The sequence below is a fragment of the Bombus affinis genome, chromosome 8, assembly GCF_024516045.1.
Source record: "Bombus affinis isolate iyBomAffi1 chromosome 8, iyBomAffi1.2, whole genome shotgun sequence".
NCBI classification, from domain to species: domain Eukaryota; kingdom Metazoa; phylum Arthropoda; class Insecta; order Hymenoptera; family Apidae; genus Bombus; species Bombus affinis.
In genome coordinates, this window is record NC_066351.1 from 10,501,257 (window position 1) to 10,521,053 (window position 19,797).

The following is a 19,797-nucleotide window of genomic DNA, read 5'->3' on the forward strand; positions in this document are numbered from 1 at the left end:
CACGCGGCTTTACGATATAGAAACAAATGAAAATAGCGGATAAGCCGATGGAGTAAGTCTCTTGAAAACTATTTGTTGTTGTTAAGTATGTAATTCTACTAACTATTGGTTAAGTGAAAAAAATAAAACTCGGATGTAGAATATTAAAAATCATAATTACTCAAATCTTCTAATCCCAAACATGCTAAAATCTAGGAAATCGCAAAGGTAATTGTATTCTTCTACGTGTGTTAGATTAAGTTAAATGTTTACTTACTATTTAAATTATCGTATATAAAAGAAAGAGAACCGAGAATAATTTCAAGGAACAACTGCACCTACGAGTATCCATTCGAGAGAAGAAAACACAAATTCGACATTCAAAGTTATCTTATATAATAGAAATACAAAGGCGAGCGTCTCGCAAGGATGAAACCAACGCAATATGAATCGCAGCATCGTGTAACGTGTGAGAAGCGAGTCAGTCACAGGCATCCAAGGCATACATCATGAACGTTTCGATTACCCTACAAGGTATCGTCAAGGTGTACCACGGCGATTTTCCTCTTGGAAAGATAGCTCGTCAGAGTTGACCGTGCAGGCGATTGTTAATGTAAAACGTCCCGGAAAAGCCTCGATAGTAAGTAGTTCTAGCCTAGAGAGAGCACTGGTCGTGACCAAACGTGATCGATCAGTCAAGATCATTGGAGCAAGCACAGCTTTATTTAGACTGGTGGATACAATGACATCGGCTAGTCGCAATTAACCTTCTATAGCTGGATTTTTGTACGCTATGACATTATTTGTCCAAGAGTAGAGTGTGCCCGATTTTATTCTCTTCCTCGTGACACCGTTCGTGATACAAGAAGAAAACGAGTTTTCAAATGGAGATGAACGCTGAACGGATTTAACGTGTCTTTCTCTTGTTTCATCTCGGTGTAAAATAAACGACGATATAGGAATGGATTGTTTGATTTTTAGAATATGGCAAATGGAGTTGGATATTGGTAATCCTGCGAAGTCGATTTTTGATGACGGTGCGATGATACGATTCTCTGATGCAGCAGTTTTTTTTGTTAACTTTTTGGCGAGGTATAATTTGACCAAGTTTGTCCAAACAAAATTCTCATGGTAACTTCCTTTTTGAAAGATAGTCGAACGAAAATTTCGCGTTGCGACGAAAAAGAACGTGCGGCGCTGACGCGAACATTTTTTTATTTGATCACAACTTTTTTTTCGACAAACGGACAAACGAGAAAATTGGACAAATCGTAAACAGTCGAGTACCAATCGCGATAAAAATTTGCGCTTGGAAATGCCAACTTCACAGGGCGAGGCAAAACTCGCGAATACATCAAATATACCAACCTGAATGCGCACAGACGCAATTTTCTCTGCCACACGAAGATCCATCGAATTCGCATAACCTACAGCAAATTTCTACTTGTTATCGTTCAAATTATCCGCGCGAAGATAAGTCGAGTGCTCGCTCGGTGTTCGTCCGACTTCAAGTATGTAATTCCCAAGTTAAATAGCTTTGCAGAAACTCAAACGAGAGTATCGAAATGATACGTTTCCATTAATCTCCTCTCGGTCACGTTGCAGAGAATCTGGCGATGTACCTAACACATTGAACGTGCAAACGGACTATTCGAATGCAAACGCCATTCAGTTTTTATTACCTGCTACCAAGAAGAGAGAGAAAAAATGTTCAGAAAGTAAATAGCGTAGGCTATTTATAGGAAACGAAGGATGAATACGATTCCAAGCTCTGAATGAAGTCATTCGGCCGTGTGAAACGATGATGATGCCCAGTGAGACGAGACCGAACGATTTTAGATACTAACTCCTTTCAGCAATGTGCCTTTCAATATCGTCTCGATCATTCTCTCGACTTTAAGTCATTCCTCTCAAACGTCCGAGTCATTAGAGTCAGATTAGCAATCGATTCCCAAATCACCTTATATAATATATGAGATATTTGATCATTTGCATTATATTTTCCATCGTCTATAAGCTTTTTATTCCTAAGACGACAAATTTCATTTTTTGTTTCATTTTTAATATGTTTGGCAACAGTTGCTAAGGCTTCGTGACGTTGCCAGAATATTTTCTCCGACACGGCGCGGAGTTATGCGACACACCTTAGATTAGGTACTTTGTTTCCGCAACATTAATCAGCGGAAACAATTTAAAGCTTAAAGATCCTTCTAGATAGCATCGTCTATAGCAGATTACACACTTCTGCACGCAACGTTATATTAATAAAGGCACGTACTAAAATATTTAGGAAGATGTACCATATTTCTGATAACGTCTACAACGAGACTGTAAAAAGTGCATACTTTTTAATTTAATACAAAAATCAAGCTAATCGTTTGATATAGATTGACCGTTGATGTTTATTTGGTCTACGGTAGCGAAGAAATGGCAGAATGAATCAAATATTAACTCCAATGAAATTTTATACATTAATGAGAAATTAACAGATATTTGTAAAGAGTGCCGTGTAATATTTTACTTGGAAAGAGGTATATTAAATTTCTATAATCTAACATATTCTTCGTGCGATATTTCATAAATTATCGGATACTACTGCTTTTCAACAAATATAAAATAAATTCGTACATAGTGGAATATTTACATCGGGAGCAAAGTGCCTTCGATTGAATATTTTTTTAAATATTTTACAAAAATCCATTGAAATTGTACCGTGGTGGTTCACCTGGTTGCTCTCTAAATTCTAACTAACCACTTGTTATTAAATTGGGCAATCTCTAAATTTGGAACAAGTGCATTGTGAAAATCACTTTCTTCCATTAATTTCACTTTATTTAGATCGAAGCATACGTGTGTCAAACCATAGACGATCGGTGCTGTACACTTTGTTTCTACGTGTACTCTCACAGTTTTCACTCCGGGATAATTAAATGAAATAATGCAAAATAATTCTGCGCGCTAATGAATAATTTTCACAGAAACGAACGAGAACGATCAACACTCGTCTCTCCAACACCAGTTTCTCGATATTTCACAGCTGTGCATGGCGGAATAATTACAGCTGTTATCCAACGACCAATGAACCTATGCAGACGAATCTACTTACGTCTAAACACGTCGTCATGTGCAATAACGTCTTTATCATCGATCGTCATGCTACCGAATTAATGGAGCCATCCGATAACACGGATTTCAATCTCAATCTTCAATCATTGTTACACATCGCTTGATCCGTGTAACACGTAGGTCCTAAATTATACCAAATATTATGTCAGACATCAAGTTTATCAAACGACATTGATTAGGGAAAATTATTGCGACGCGACAGTCGTAATTGACGAGAGAACAGAGTCGTGCATTAAATACGAACATTCGTAGCATGTGAACAATTTACATTTTTTATCCGAAGGAGGAAAACAAGCTTCCACGAACGATTCGATGTTTAAAGACATTTAAATAATATTTACAGATTACCTGCAATTGTATAATTAGCTTCTAACAAATTACAGTAGTTCGTCATTTGAAATATAAAACGTGAAAGACTATTGCGGAAATGAGACAATCTACATGACTGAAGATTTAAGAAATAATTATATCTTGACCATTTAAATGGCACAAATTTATAATTTCCAAGTAGCCATAGCTTTACAGTAATTTTAACCAAGGCTTATCACAAATGTTCGATTACTTTCGTCAGTCAGCGTAGATATATGCAGCACAGCTGTGATATCGTACAAGTGTTTTTTTTTCGCAAAAATCATGATATGAATCATCGATAGTCGATTTACACTCCTTTCGCATGCCCACCGTGTTGCCATTGCCAAGACAGTTTTGCAAAAGTTCGCGTGACTAAAATCGAATTAATCAACGTTTAAGAGGGATTTCTTTCACAGCCGAGGAAAGAATGATCACTTGGCAGAAGTCCGTCGTCGCTTTCTTGCGGCACGACAGCCAGCTACATTTCTGACACCTCTTTCTAAAAAGGAACCGAAAGAACACGGCTGTTCGTTTGGGCACAGGCCAAGCTTGACCATCGATAACGAGGTCACTATGATGCCTACATATTGATTGTTTATTGCTACGGGTTTGCGCAAGCTGCCATGTGCCAGGATTAACGGTGCAACGAAACCGCACAGAACAATGGGAAGCTCAACTCTCCGATAAAATGGATACCTAAGCAGTTGAAGAAAACGTTATACACGATGTGTTATAAACGTACCGGGTCTCGCGTTTCGAATATTTTTATCACGTGTGCTTCGTGGCTTGATAACGATTTAACGCGTCAAAGGAATAATTTGTAGAGCTGGTTTTCGATTAAATGTATTCCCACAGAAATTTCAAGTAACTGAAATTGGAGTTATACTCGCAGAGAGAATCGAAAATTCGAACACAAAGATTTCACCAAACGAAACGAATGGCAGTAGGGGAATCTGTTTAAATTGTATTTTTCTTTTCGATAAGGTTATTATTGAGTTTCGTCGTAAAATGATCAGTTCGCAGTTTCATTTTTATTTTAATTTCTTATACCCTTCTCTTTCGTTTTATAAGGAAATAATGCGCAAGATTTGTTGTTTTGTATTATTTTATTGAATTATGTATGACCCGTTTCTGTTGATTCTATTGGAACGAAATGGATCATACATAATTCAATAAAATAATATAAAACAGAAAATATAGTGCATTTATTATTTCCTTGGACGAAGGAAACTATTGGGATAATCTAATACATCGAAAATCGATTTTTCATCTACGTGATCGATGGGGGCGACGAAAATTTATCTTCAAAATTATATTTACAGAGGGAGAGAAAATTACATCGCGAAAGGAAATTGGTTACGTATAGTACATGGGATATCCACCTATTTTTAATTTTCCATTTATCAATGTTATTTTTCCCGTGGCATAAATTTATACCGTAAACTTATCTCGGTATCTCGTGATACGAGATGTTCTAAAAATTTCATAATTTCTCTTTAGCTATCGTATGCATATATCACCATGTAACACAATTCTAATCAGTTCGACGTGTCTGCGTAACCCAGTTACCTAGTATTCTTGAGTGCACGAGCATAAAAGGCAGTCCAAGGAATAAATAGCGACGTGTATGCAAATATTCTAGATGCCTTTTTACCGAACGAAATATAAAACATGAGAGAATGAGGATAAAACGCTGAAAGTATTTGCAATACTTGCGATGGAAAAGCTGCTTGACTTTCTTTTCTTGCAAAATGAGAAATGTAAAAATCGCTACTAAAGAAAGTTATTTATTTACAACTTGTTGTAAATAAATAAGTTTCTCTATTATACTGTGATGAAACGATCGTCAGACCAGTTACGAGTTAACGGCAAGTAAATAACGTTTTCTTTTCAACAAAGTTTAGTAACGGCTATTATGCTATTTTCTCGAACGTAAAACGGAATTAAGCAACGCTAAAATATGCAAATTCTACTTGAAGTAAATCATCGTTCAACGTTTCTTTTTAATAGGAAAAAGCAAATTATTCCCACCAGACTTAGAATTGCACCACAACTGACAAACTCTCACCTTATAACTACAAATCAGCCGAATAAATGCAATCACTCTAACTGTATTCCGTCTGCGAATCATCTTCTTAACTGTAGTAACGTCTCCCAACAGAAAATTAAATTTAGTCTGCCAGACATGACTGAATCATCAAAACCATTGCGGAAAATCCTCCTTACTTTCTCAAAGATATTAATTTGTATCGCCAGTTATGATACTGTAAACTACCGACTTAGCTTTAACATACACTGTACCCTATTAATTTAAGATTAAGTTAATCGTACTGCAATTTTACCGTGTATATATATATGTGTGTGTGTGTGTGTTCAAAATGTATGGTTGCTATTAGTTTCAGTAATAGTAATTCACCTATTGTATTTTACGTTCTTCTTTGTACATTCTTGTTCTGTTAATCGAGGTCGCTAATGACCATAAAAGTAGGCTGACGCGTCCTTAAATAAAATAAATAATAATAATAAATCAGCGTTCACAGTGAGTACAAACAGGAAGATCGGGTTTCTAGGAACACGACGTTTCCAAACGCTGTTCCAAGGACGAGTTGCTCGCGCCACTTCATTCGAAGTCAGCGACAGTGGCGTAATTAAACTGATAATTACGAGCGTGCGTCGCGATTCTTGGAGATCCTGCACGCCGCGCCGTGCCAAAAAAAGTCTCCTGTGGCTGGAGGAGGTGGTTCTCCGCGCAGGTACAGGCTCGTTTTACCGTGCAATAAATAACCTTGCGTACAGGAAACGACGCCATATTCGTCATAGCGTCGCAGCTCGGGAATAGCTTTCGTACGACAGTCTGCCACGGCTACCCGTAAACGAGCACGTGAAATACCAGTGTACAGAAATCTTTGAACAAACTGAAGAATTTTAGTTTCTCGTAGAAAAGTAATTTTCACGGATTTTGCTGTGATCCATCAGATATCTTAAAATTTGTATCGAGTGAATTATTGGTCTCTCGCAACGATATAACGCGTAATCATTAATTCAAAATCAAGATTAAGCATTAATCAAAATTAATTTCTGCAATCTTTCTAAATTATCGAGATAATTAATGATACGGAAAAGACGAAAATGAAACGCCTCTTTGGTAGCAAAGATATCATTTTTAATCCCGCCACGGCCCTAAAACTTATCTGACTATTGATATTTTAATAAGAAAGATCGAAACTTGAAAAATTGTTTACTTAAGAACACGATCGAGTTCAAAGTAACATGGACGTTCAGAAGAATACAACTGCGGACAGATACTCCACTCATGGGTAGAGAATGGTACCAATTTTAATTTTGTCATAGATTATTCCGTCTCTTTTAATTCATTAATATTCCCAAATAATTCGTTGCCTTTGTAAACAGTATATTTTATAGGCGCAAGATAATCGGCTCTCAACAATTCTCCATATCGTTCAATTCTGATTAACATACAGGCTGATGCAAAAGTAGAATATTCGTGTGATGTGCCTTCTCTAATCGAAGAATTTTAAACATTAAACGCAAAAGCAAGCCAAGATAAAATAACAAACATCGAACAAAGATGTACGATAAAAGAAAATATGGCAGAATATTTATAGACAAAACAAGATTTAATTTGTCACAAGTTTATAGAGATTTAATGCTGTTTCATGGTATTGTATTACTATCACAAGTATCATATCTATCAGCATATAAGTTATTATTTATTAATTTTATTTGTTAGTACGTTAAGCGATATTTTATATTGACACATTCTTGCTTTTACTACGCCATAAATTACATGGGCCGGTTGAATGCCATGTTTAGCTGAGTATCGCGTCTGCATTTCATTAATCGTAAGTAAATTATGAAGCAATCCTGTTCCCAGTACATTTGAATATTAATTAAGTTATCGATTTCTACATGTCTCTATAACATTGATTTTACATGGTCTTAATGACAGAGGTTATTATTAACTTTCATTAAGGACATAATAAGTATGACACGAATCAGACGTTATCGAAGAGATATTACTATTCTATTATCGCAAGTGTACTTGATGCTTAAGAAGAATATAATCTAATGATCGATACTTGTTGAGGTATGATTAATACAAATTCCATACTCATTTCCCCATTGAACTTCGTAAAAATTCGTAACGTACGATGCCTTTTAAATACTTCGCTTAAAGTACATAGCGCAGTTGATATACGTTGTCGTTTTCTTTCCATTTCACCACTCGTACGACGTTGATCTTCTTTTATTGCACTTACAAGAAATAACGAAACAAAATGAAGCGCCATAGAAGAACTTTATTAATCTAGAAGAATATTACTACGTAGTATGAATCATCGTCGACTCTACATCAAATGTATTAAACGCGATAATTATACATTCGCTAAACGTATCACGAAGCATTTCCCCATAATACGTATTTCAACTCCAACGACGAAAATAACAGCTTCAGCGAACAGTCCTCTGTAGGTCACTGATGACCCACGTGCTAAAGAATGCGGTGATGGTCTAACCGAGTGTTTGGAATCGATTAGATCCTGACTAATTCAAATCCATCCATCGAATAAATAAAATACACGTACATGTAAATTTCAACAATTCAGAAATAGATTTTGTAAGAAAATTATTTGTTGCGGTAATAAGAACGTAACGATAATTAATAGAGATCCGATCAAGTTAAGCCGATCGAACGTTAAAATAATATTCAACGAGATGGTCGCTCTGATCGTGGCTATTGCACGCAAAGATTGCCACGTGTAGCTTCAGACTCCATTAATTACAAATAATTGGAATATGATACAAGAACGAGTAAGCTTGTAACGAGCCTTGGACACGAGGCGTTGCGCAGAGATATCTTTTCATTGATCGAACGTTATGCTCTCTTCTTCTACAGTCGAATTTGTCTGTTCGTAACGACAACAGCCTCCGGGAAGATCATCTTCGTATTATAAAATATTTACGAGAAATTTCGATAGTCTCTGCAAACTCGAATTAATGAAAAATAAATTAACAGTAACACCAACACTCTATTTAGTTCTGTACATTTTTCTTTTCCCTGAATCGCGTCTGTCTTGTATATAAATTTCAGCATACAGTTAGTAGAAATTTAGCATAGAATTCATAATGATAACGTTAAGGTTCGTCAAACGAAATCATTACTAAAAAGTGTGGCATAAATAAATATCGATATTAAAAATAACTGCAATATTTCCTGATCGTTTCTTAGAAAATTGATTTGCATTTTATTTGATTTATTTCATTTGTAATTTGCGTTTGTGATGTTAATTTAAATAATCGTATAGCGATGGATGATTGCAATGTTTGATTTACATATTTACACATTTACAGATAAATATGAAATTTAATCTTTTTTCTCATTTGTTGAAATCCTCGAGAAGACTTCAAGGCCATTCTTCTCCTTTTTAGTCGATGAAAATATATTTTTTATTGTAACAAGTTTATTATACTATAAAAATGAATTCTTCGCGCTAGATAGCATGCACTTTTTTAACAATGTTTTCTGACATGTTATCGTGAGCATTGAAGATTAATTAGTCACAGTTCTGAGTTTGAAATAGTGAATCTCACGCTACGTTCCACAAAATAATATAACAAGAAATTTTGAAATACGAAAAAGTAGTTGGGAACCGCTGACTCATACACGAATTAATAACAAACGTGTCAGCAGTATCAATAAATGATATGTTGCAAAATTGCGAATAAAACTAAATGTTAATGTCTGTGAGTAAAATTGCTGGAATAATTTACAAATCTAATAAAAAGATATAATTTAAAATCTAATTTTTTAATAAAAATATATTGTTCTTAAAATTTAATAAATAAATTTCTGTGATTATTTATTAGAAATATTAGTTTTAATATTGCGCTTCGCTCAAACTAAGAAACTACCTTACACATAGAATTACATATATGATCTGCAGTAATTATGACTTAGTACATATTTCAAGTACTTTTATATGGAAATATTCTTCTAGCACAAATATATGCATGTACGAACATACAATGAAAAGTTTTATATATGTAATCAGGAAACAGTACCATAAAATGAAGCTGAATAAATTTTCAAGTCTATTTAGCTTTCCAAAGTATGTATGTATTATGTACTTTGAGGAACGAATAGAAATATAGGAAATTAAAAAACAAATTACACTATTCTACTCTATTTCTTCAAAAATAAATTTTATGATTCTTCCAATGATTCTGCGATTCTTTTGGTAAGAAACTAATATTATCTAAGCATCACCTATCAAAAATAGGATTTCAAAGGAAACATCTGTGATAAAAAGTTGTCTGAATAAAAATGTACAAATTTCAACATAAAGAAAATATGTAAAAATATTATACGTGGAAGTTTATAATGTTCCTAGTACTTTACAAGAATCTGCTATACATTAATAGCATACTTTTTATTAAAGATCTAATACCGATATTTTGGAAGATACAGCGTACAGAAAATTATACAAGATACAAAATACAGGATAACGACTATTTCTTTATCAGATGAAACCTAATTTGAAACCAATCAAATGAACAACTTTGAACGTGTCAATTCATTTTGCAGACTAGTAACTTAAAATAAAATCAACCCTATTATTGTCTAAACAATAGCATCTATGTCAATTGTATTTCTTACATTACATATACTGCAATATAAACATACATTACTCTCTTTCTTATCTACAACTATTACCATTTATATTATTTACAACAAAGTAACGTCATATCAATTACATGTGTCAAGCTTCTAATCTGCAAAATGATAATTTTTGTAAATATTCAGTGATATAGCCATAATAGAATTTAGAAGTAAAAGTAGAACATGTATAAATACCTGACGGGAATCGTAGGCATCAGAGAAGTGTTCGGATTCGGCTCCGTCGTGGTGTTGCTCGCCGGCAGGGCCCTTACGTCGATCGTCACCCGCGTTACGATCCATTGCGTCGAAAACATGGACGACCGTATCGGGCACGCCGTCACACGTCCGATCCTTCGTCCTCGGGGCAGATTCCTCTGTTTTGCCCTTAACGAAGAGGCGCGTGATCGCACTCCACATTCAACGAAATCACAGCATTCGCGACGGCTGCAGCGACGATCCGATCGAACGGGTCCTTGTTCTCGTCATAGCCGGCGAGACAATGCGTTCAAAGTATTTCGCGTTACTCGACACACGCACGCCAATATTTCTTCCGTCACGGGATCATCGGGCACGTTTACGAATTTACGTTGAACAATTCGAACACTCCGTTTGACGAACGCGAAGGTTAGGTGGCACAAATACCGCTAAATTTTTCTCGAAGTAAGGTTAGATTGTGCGCTTCGACAACAGTAATATCACTTACGAGTAAATTATCTGCGTTAAAACGATGCCGTGTTCGATTTTCAGTCCATTTTGTATCACTCACCTACCAATCGATTTACGTATAACATTCACAGTAAGATCGGTAACCAGAAAATTGAAATGATCACAGGCTACTTTATGGCTCGTGCCGGGACATACACAAGGCTGCAATAGACACGATGTTTTGAAACTTCAAATAGCGTTCTTTGGACAAGCAGCGCCGTATGCAGAGCAGTTAAAAGTTACAGTCGAAATAATGCCGGCTCACGATAAAACACTGCAAAGGATGAACAGTAGTAGTTAAGGACACTCTTCTATCGTGTCTACCGTGGACCCTGCTATTTTTGTCAGCAAGACTCGTCGCGCGTTCCGCACTCCTCGGGTAATGTGCAAGCTTCTCTATCGATTTTGCGCGAAACAGCGGAAAAACCAACTACAGGTATTCAATTCAAAATTACAGAAGCATATCACCATAGAAATTTGGATACGTCTTGAAATTCAGCTTCTTCGAGAGGTGTCTCCGGTGGTCGATTCACTCGATGGGTGTTGCAAAAATGGTATTGGCACCTGTAAAAGGGGCGTACCTCGCGCGATTCTTATTTCCTTCAAATAAATGACGAATATGCGTGTGCTCGTTCTTTGAATTCAAATTTACAACGTGCTTTTTATCCGTTTCATCAAATTTTCTTATATAATTAAACTAAGGTCCGGATATTCGGATTTTCGTTGACAGCGGCACGAAAGCACACGAGAAGACTACTGTCGTACACAGCTCAAACTTCGCACTAGCACCACTAACGATTCGTTGGTTTTTCACAATCGTTACTATCTGTTTCCCATGCGAGACGCTCGAAAATCACAGTCGCATATGCCAATGCACGTGAATTCTCAAGCAAGAAACATTGTCAGCACGAAAAATCGTCATTTCGTATGAACATCAAGCCCACGGCACGTTCGCCGTCCATCGTGAAAACGATCATCGATTTGAAGCGAGAATATCGCTTAACGATATATCGAAACGTATTCGAGAGTGGTCGCCATGTTCTTCCCAGTCGAATTAATTCACGACAACGATATTTTCTAAGAACTATGATTTAGTTCTTCATTTTATGTTTTAAATGTGCGAGAGATATTCAGTTTCATAGATAGTTAGCGGTTAATGTATATTTTGATGAAAATTAAAAGTTTTTCAAATAGCCTATCGATTGAAAACGAGTTAATTTTAAATATGTTGTAACCAAGTATGATCGAATTTGATTGGTCGAAATGCAGTTTGAAAAATCTCGTGCCTATCTGAATCGTCGAATAATGAACATCGTAGTGACAACGGGTTTCCTTTAGATCTAATCTAAAGCGTCTAACAGATTTGTTATCAACTTCTCAAGATGCAACAATGAAACCGGTTTCCATCGTAATTGGTATGTCACGTTTTGTATACTAAATATACATGCATTTTTACACCATTGCAAATCAAAGTAAATTATATAATAAATATTTACTGGACTATGTATGGAATAATTGATATTATGTATTAAGTTATTTATATGATATTCAGAATTTAATTATTTCATTAATTCATAATACATAACGTTCAAAACATTTAAAATTCTGTTTAAAACTGAACTTCTGTGTAAAATTATCGTGGGGCGTACGTGCAGTGCCATCTATCAGCAGACAGATTAACTTATTTAGTGTAGATATTTAAATAAAAATGTCGTCTCCAACATTCGGAATTCAATAAATACAAAAATTCAAATTATCAATACTAATACTTATTACATATTTCAAAAAATAGTTTATTCATTACTTTTATCATGATATTATCAATGTCTGATCGGTACTAGATCCATTGTTGTTAACGTAAATATGAGCAATATACAAATTGCATATAATCGTTACCCGATCGTCAAAATATTCATACTTTTAGTGTTCTTTGTTATGAATTGTTAGAATTATACATTTTTCTTAGTATCCATTATTATGAATTGTTAAAATTCATTATAACAAACAATATTAAAATTTGTCACGTTCTTTTGTGTAAAGTTGAATTAGGAATACGTTCGTTTTTATCCAGTCTGTAATGTTGCGCTTTGTGGCTGTTACTCATGATCATGTAAATTAAATTAGATTTGCAGCTAAGTAGAGTAACTTTAACCTTTTAACTAAGATATATTTCCTCGGTACGAATCATTAAGTTGATTAAAAGATACTGTTACCAATAAGACATATTCAAAATGATTCACGTACTTAATAGAGGCATGGTAATAAAAAAGAAAGAACTGACACAAGTACATTGTACATATTATGTAGTATGCATTATAGAACGTATTTACAACGATATATTTACATTGTCATTACAAAAGTTGTGTTAATAATACCACAGACTATATATATTCATCGATTGATTTGTGATCGCATCCACGAACGCATTCACGCACCCACGAGCTAAAATGGACTATGCTTCATTCCCATTCACACGGTTAAACGCTCGTTAAACGCCATTAAACAACGCTGACACATATCTCGAGCAGCGGCGGCACCACATTCGAATCTTGCGTCGGAATAATTTATAAAACTTTTAATCTCACGCGTCAATTAAGTATGACTATAACGTAATTCTCGTACGTTTTCTAAGAGCTTGTAAAAAATAGAAATCTATACAAAATAAAAGGGGGAAAAATAAAGAAGGGAAGAAGATAGAAGAAAAGAAAAAACAAAACTGTGCGATTATCGTTCGATTGTACGATTAATCGATTAATCGCGCTAAACGCGTACGTTTCAAATTAGAGTCGACGCGTAATTTTGAAATGCGCGAACGATACCGACTTGCATGTGGCACGCAAAGTAAAAAGCACGAGATTTTGGAAAATATGTACTTTCGCTTCGATTGAGAAATATGCGCTTATGATGTTTATTTTTGTCGACAAATCTGATTCTCTGTCGCATTATAATTACGATACTACAAAATCGTACTAAAGAATTTTCCACTTTCTATATACTTATATGTATATAAATTTACACTTTACATACGTGTACATAGAAAGTTGAGTTACTAGGGTGTGTAAGTATGTACAGGGTGGTTCGGTAACTGTCGCCATGTTAATCCTCTATAACGAAATTTAATTTAATTTTATCATTTTACTTACTTCCATCGCTATAACTTTTATTCTTACTTTACTTACTGTCACTGTATCGTTGCATATCGAAATTTAAATTTCGTTAGAATAATTATCGTATAATAAAATAATAAGATTTTAGATAATATATAACAAATTGCAAGCAACGTCGATTCTTCCTTCTTAAAGAAAAATGAAACAAAGAATTCTTGTTATAGAGGATTAATATCCCTCGGAATGAGGAAGCTAGAGAAAAATATTTCATTTATAATAATTATATAGCAGAAAAGATTTAGTCATATAATTCTTATTCCGCTCTTTCTATATGTATAATCGTCTAGGTATTGCTAATTTAATTAAGCAATTATCTGTAATTACAAAAGTTAAGTGTTATATTAATCTTCGATTGGTATTGTTGGCCCATAGGTAATCGCTACAGTTTAAATTAGATTTGAATTGGGTCACTTCGTTTTAATTCATATCTTATATCTTACGCGATGAACACTACTCACGGTCTTTGTCACGTAAGATAGAAAATTCAAATTAAAGAGGAAGTACGTACTTTCAAATTAAATAACTTAATGCAGACTATTGTAAGTTAGGTTGGAGCTGCGTCACAGCGATATTTTATATCATCCCAGTCGAGGATAAAATTCCGTTTTTCTTCGGTATGTTCATTCAAATTCTTGAGTATTTAAATTTCATGAATAATGAACATTAATCAAACTCGCAATCCTTGAGAAGATCTTCCCCCCCCCCCCTCTAATAAATAACAAATAAATTCTTCGTATTATAGAGTTATCATAATATCCTACTATAACACTTGATTTCGTCGTATCTTTTCTATCGTGCTATCTTTCACAGATAAATTCTTTCCCACTCTTCAGAATTTCAATGATATTTAAGTTGACAATTAACCGACTACTCTGTGGAATGTTTTATACGATAAGTAGCGAGACTTTTCGTAAATGAGAGATTCTCGGATGAAAATTATTAATTCTTGATTATTCAGCGCAATCCGTTGATCGATTAGAAGCCAACAACCGACAAACCTTTCTTAAGAATCAATTCGCTTTTGAGCGAGGGATCTGTCACTTGCTGGATTCATGGATTATCTTATGAAACAACCTGTACACATACGAATCTGCTACGAGTATTACACACGGTGCTCTTATTCTCTCGGTCAGACGCATTACTTACAAACATAAATAAGTCTAATTACAAGAAAACAAAAAAAAAGATATCTTTTTCCTTTTCGTGTCGGCTTGCGTACATAGAGGCCTTCGACGAGCGAACGGAAGAACGCGAACACAAATGTGTTTTTCAAAACAGCGACAGAACAAATATGTAGAAATTCACCGAACAACCACGTTCTCTTTGTTTCATTTTTTCTCAGACTATAATATCGGAAGTTTGACTTCATTAAATTAATATCACTAAACGATATATTAACCGATCGAATGTTTGAACATTAGATGAGATATTTGAGTTGATTAAAAGAAAACAAAAAAAAAAAAAAAGAAAATAAAAAAAGAAAGGAAGAAAGAGAAAGAAGGAAGGAGAAGGTAGAAAGAAAGAAACGATTCGAAGCATCGGTTGATAACCCCGATCGTTACGGACATATGTATATTACAATGTATCCACTAAAATCGGATAAAAATCACGTGTCGGAGTCGCACGTATTCGTCGATCGTTTTTGTTCCCATTCAATTATTCACTTTTTCCAACGACGAAAATTATTACGATCGTTAGTACGGAAGCACTTGTTTCGAGAAATTACACTATCTACTAGTCGAAATTTGGCACCAGACGACCGATGATTTTCTTGCGACGCTTGAAATCCGCCATCGATCAGCGTTTGTCGTTCACGTCCAACACAGGCGAACAGGCACTGGAGTTTTGTTTCGTCGAACCGAGAATCGAGCGGAATTTTGAACGACAACAGCTTAATTCGAACGTCGAATTGCACTCTAAGCAATTGAGGAAATCATACGAATTCATTAGAACGCGGTGTAAGAATTTTAAAAGATCAAACGACTATCGAACGATTTAATTTCTTGCAAGAATAATAATAATAATATATGATAAGATTTTATAATTATACAGAGTGTTTTAGCGTTTGCCATTATTTAACGTTCTAACGATTGGAAACTCTGAGAATCTTCGATGAAACGTATCAACGAAATAAAAATCGTTCGCACGGACGAATATGTCAATGAATAAAGAAAAGAAATAATTCCATAACGCTAGACACTCGTCATCGATCGAATTAAGAACTGTCGATCGATTCTACTCGGAAAATTCAGCCGCACAGCTCGCTTTGCGTTCGATTTATCGTCGTTCCGAACGCGCTGTCCGCACATGTATACATCTTGCTAATCCCGGACGATCAATGGCAACCGCAGCTCTTGACGACCATGTTTTTGTACTTCTTCAGTATAACGTTGCTTTCGTCGAGGAAATACAGCACGGAGATCGGCGAGAGCTTGGTGGGCGCGCAGCAAGGCTTTGGTACCTTACCAGGGCTAACCAGATGCACCAACGTTTGGACGATCGCGTGATTGGTCGCGTTCATATGAGCGTTCAAAGGGAAATTGCATTCGCCGCTGCAATAATATGCGTCGTATCCGTCCGGTGCTATGATCCAGTCCTGCAAAATAAATATTCATATCGATCATCGATAAGTACGCGGCAAACTACAAGTGCCGATGATCGTGTAGCACATGATTGCATCAAATATGCGTATTATTACGCCTCTTCGCGTAACTTACCTGCCACTTCAGGTCCCTGAAGCTCACGTACAACGTTTGAATTTTACAGGTCCTCGAGTTGTATTGTACGCCTGGATCTGGAAAATGGTAATGATTACCGGTTGTTCGCCACGTTATCTTCGTTCGATCATCGTTATTTCTTACAGTTAGTAATGTCTTGGTAAAGTACGAATCAAAGAATACGTATATTTCTTACGTATTAAGAGTGGGATTGAAATTCATCAAAATTGCGGGTTACGAGCTTCTTTGTTTCTCTAATTATTAAATACATACGTATACAGGTATTTACGAAAATATTAATATCGATTTCTATCGAGATTACAGTTTCAACTGTTTTTACGTTACACCGTTTGTTTCTATGTATGGTCTTGTTAAAAATTTTTGTTGCACCGTGCTCCGAGTAAGAGAATAGGCTGTCAATTACGAGGGTTCGCCAACAGTCGACAAGGCTATTAAACAGAGTACACGCACAAGTTGTTAAACTAAGGTGTTTATGTTAAAATGTCTAACCGGCATTACGCTAGTACAATTTAGAGGTAGAATTATTGGAACAAAAACGACTTTAACGCGCAATCAGGACAAGGTAAAATACTGATTTGGATTGATCTTTCTTTGTACATTACGGTTAAATCGAATCTTTTTCACGATCTTCGTGATTTTCTCATGGAAAATTCGCCGATTACTTTTTTGAGCCATTTCTTATAACATCAATGAAAAAAATTTTCTCTTTCGATGTTACTGTAAAATACGAAAGATGGAGATGGAAATGATAGATTTACTGATTCATCGGACGTTACCTTCCAGACTTACCGGTGTACGGATTATTCCGATAATCCAAACTCGAGGACTCGCTCTTCTTTCTTCTCCTGGCATCTCGTTTCTGTCGTACTTTCGATTCTCTGATGCCAGAACTCTTAAAGTAACCCACCATAAAGGGTTGCTTGTCAGGATCGCCCCTGAACCCGACGATCCCAATGTCCTCTGGTCTCATTTCGTGTACTAGAAACACAATATTAATATTTTGATAATTATGCGATTACTCGTTGCATTTACTATCGTCCAGTCCATTAAACAGGTTTAATTTGCTTGCAAGGTATTTTAGAAAAACACCTTTTTCTCGATTTAGTTGCACGAACTTAACAACGCTAAATTCTCCGACGATAGTTTGAAATTTTTTAATTTTTAGGACAAAATTTGGAAACTTATAACACTATGAGAACCAAGATGTAGCAAATATTTTATTCGAACGTAGAAACTTTTAATGGCACAAAATTCTCTAAGAGCGCCAGCCAACTCCGATCGAAACGATGTAAATTAAAATTCGTCAAAGTGTATAGTAGAAACGAACGACAAACATAACAAAGTAATATAACGTATAAACATAATAAAGAATAAAAACCGACAATTATTTCCCGAGAACCCTTCGCTAATTAGAAACGTTGGCATTTGGATGGCAGAAATGGGCGGAAAAGATGCTAAGGCGATTTAACTTTTACAAGATCACGCATTTCGACGCACTGTGTAAAGCATTGCCGAAGAACTTTATAAGAAAAGAGGTTTCTTTTTTTGGCATGATTGCCTTCAGGCCAATCGGCAATGTAACTCACGAGGAAACGTTCCAATTTGGCGATACCCAATTACCCCGTTTGATTCGATAAGTGGAATGCACGCGTGAACGATTACGATTCGCGCGCATGTTTGTTAGAATGGCCTACCATCAGTTGGAATTATTAATAGGCAACCTTCAGGAATATTAACTATTTAAGAATCTCGAGTCGGCGGTGTGTCAGCTGGTTCTCGATAGCATGATCGAGGGAGCCGTTCACTTGGCCGATATAGGCGACAGTTCATGGTTTCCCAACACGTTGGCCCTGCAATTAAGTGGCCGCTGCCTCGCACCGTTTGCACGTTTAATTAATTGATCGTTCTGTCAGCTGACATGCTGATCGATCGATTATTCTTAATTATCGTCGCGCGGCACGCATGAAACGCGGAGAGGCGGCCGCGTACAGAAATTTCAGGGTATAAGACACGGCCGTGGTGGAAACGCGTGGAACCCGACATGATCGTAGACTCGTTTCGTAATGTATATCGGAACTGAAAAGAAGTTATGGTACTTGTTTATCATAATTATATCGGAGCTGCTTTAATTATTCATGCGGTAATAATTATACTTCTGTCCTAACAGTTTGCGGTGTGACAAAAATAAAGCCGTTTTACATGAATTACCATGAAGTGTCGCAACTTGGATCTGCACATTAGTGATATTAATGTCAAGAATATTATTTCCATGCCGCGATAGTGACACCAGATTGGAACGGAACCCCTCGTGAAAGTATAGGATCGTATTTTCAGCCGGGAAATTTGCACCTTCAGCAGTAAATAACAGCGTACGGTTGTTATCGGTATTAATTTAGAACGTGTTGCGACCATATAAATTTCTCTTATCGCTCGCAGATGATGCGTGTTACAGGACTTTGAGAAAATCTAGTTTCGATAATACCTACTTTCCAATCGATATGGTTAGTTAATGCGGTATAATTGAACGGTTACTTGAAAATAACAAATGAGTTTTAACAACTGCGGTAAATAAAAGACGCGGTTGTGGGTTATAATAGTAAGGTGTAACGCGTCACGTGTCCTGTGGTACTAGTCGAGCTATTAATTAAATAAATTAATCGAAACAAATATATGCTATTCTTCTAGGAACGTAAAACGATCACCGAAAGGAAAAAACGGACATCTCGCTATCGATTCACTGTACAGCTTCGTTCAACGAGAATTCTCTTTTTCTCGCACTCGCTGATACGCTAATTATCTTATCCGACCTTACGTTATTAATTAAATCACGTAAGACTACTTTAACGATCGTTAATATGCCAAGAAGCGAGCCTCAATCAGTGGAGAGGTCAAACGTTCGATAAAATCAGCGATTCGACTTCAAACCACAGCTTCGATTCTCATCCGCAACCTGTACGCGTGCCATACAAATCGTTCGTTCCACCGGTAATAAAGCAGAAAACGCATTCTCGACGGCTCGATCGGCGAAACAATGACGCGCGGAAACAACGAG

The 19,797-nt window shown here is 35.9% G+C and overlaps 2 protein-coding genes and 1 long non-coding RNA gene across 28 annotated transcripts in view; 1 reads left to right on the forward strand and 2 right to left on the reverse strand.

The window, feature by feature from the left end:
- LOC126919322 (patronin) overlaps nucleotides 1–11,788 on the reverse strand; it is an 85,392-nt gene extending 73,604 nt beyond the window's left edge. For 11 of the 25 annotated variants that reach the window (XM_050728341.1, XM_050728350.1, XM_050728349.1 and 8 more), the window contains exon 1: nucleotides 10,331–11,785. In XM_050728341.1, coding sequence (XP_050584298.1) covers nucleotides 10,331–10,552 — 222 coding nt within the window. In that variant the 5' untranslated portion in view covers nucleotides 10,553–11,785. Of the gene's footprint in view, nucleotides 1–10,330 lie in introns of all 25 variants that reach the window. The other 14 variants (XM_050728346.1, XM_050728351.1, XM_050728354.1 and 11 more) reach the window with 3 other exon arrangements.
- Nucleotides 11,789–11,804: 16 nt separating this feature from the next.
- LOC126919363 (uncharacterized) overlaps nucleotides 11,805–19,797 on the forward strand; it is a 49,513-nt gene continuing 41,520 nt past the window's right edge. For both annotated transcript variants that reach the window (XR_007711580.1, XR_007711581.1), the window contains exon 1: nucleotides 11,805–12,255. This is a non-coding gene — a long non-coding RNA (uncharacterized LOC126919363). The remainder of the gene's footprint in view (nucleotides 12,256–19,797) is intronic.
- The window catches only part of LOC126919331 (protein 60A), a 41,250-nt gene continuing 34,579 nt past the window's right edge, over nucleotides 13,127–19,797 (reverse strand). Inside the window, exons 4-6 of the mRNA XM_050728388.1 lie at nucleotides 17,535–17,723; nucleotides 16,725–16,801; nucleotides 13,127–16,603 (exon numbers count right to left, since the gene is read on the reverse strand). Coding sequence (XP_050584345.1) covers nucleotides 16,343–16,603; nucleotides 16,725–16,801; nucleotides 17,535–17,723 — 527 coding nt within the window. The 3' untranslated portion in view covers nucleotides 13,127–16,342. The remainder of the gene's footprint in view (nucleotides 16,604–16,724; nucleotides 16,802–17,534; nucleotides 17,724–19,797) is intronic.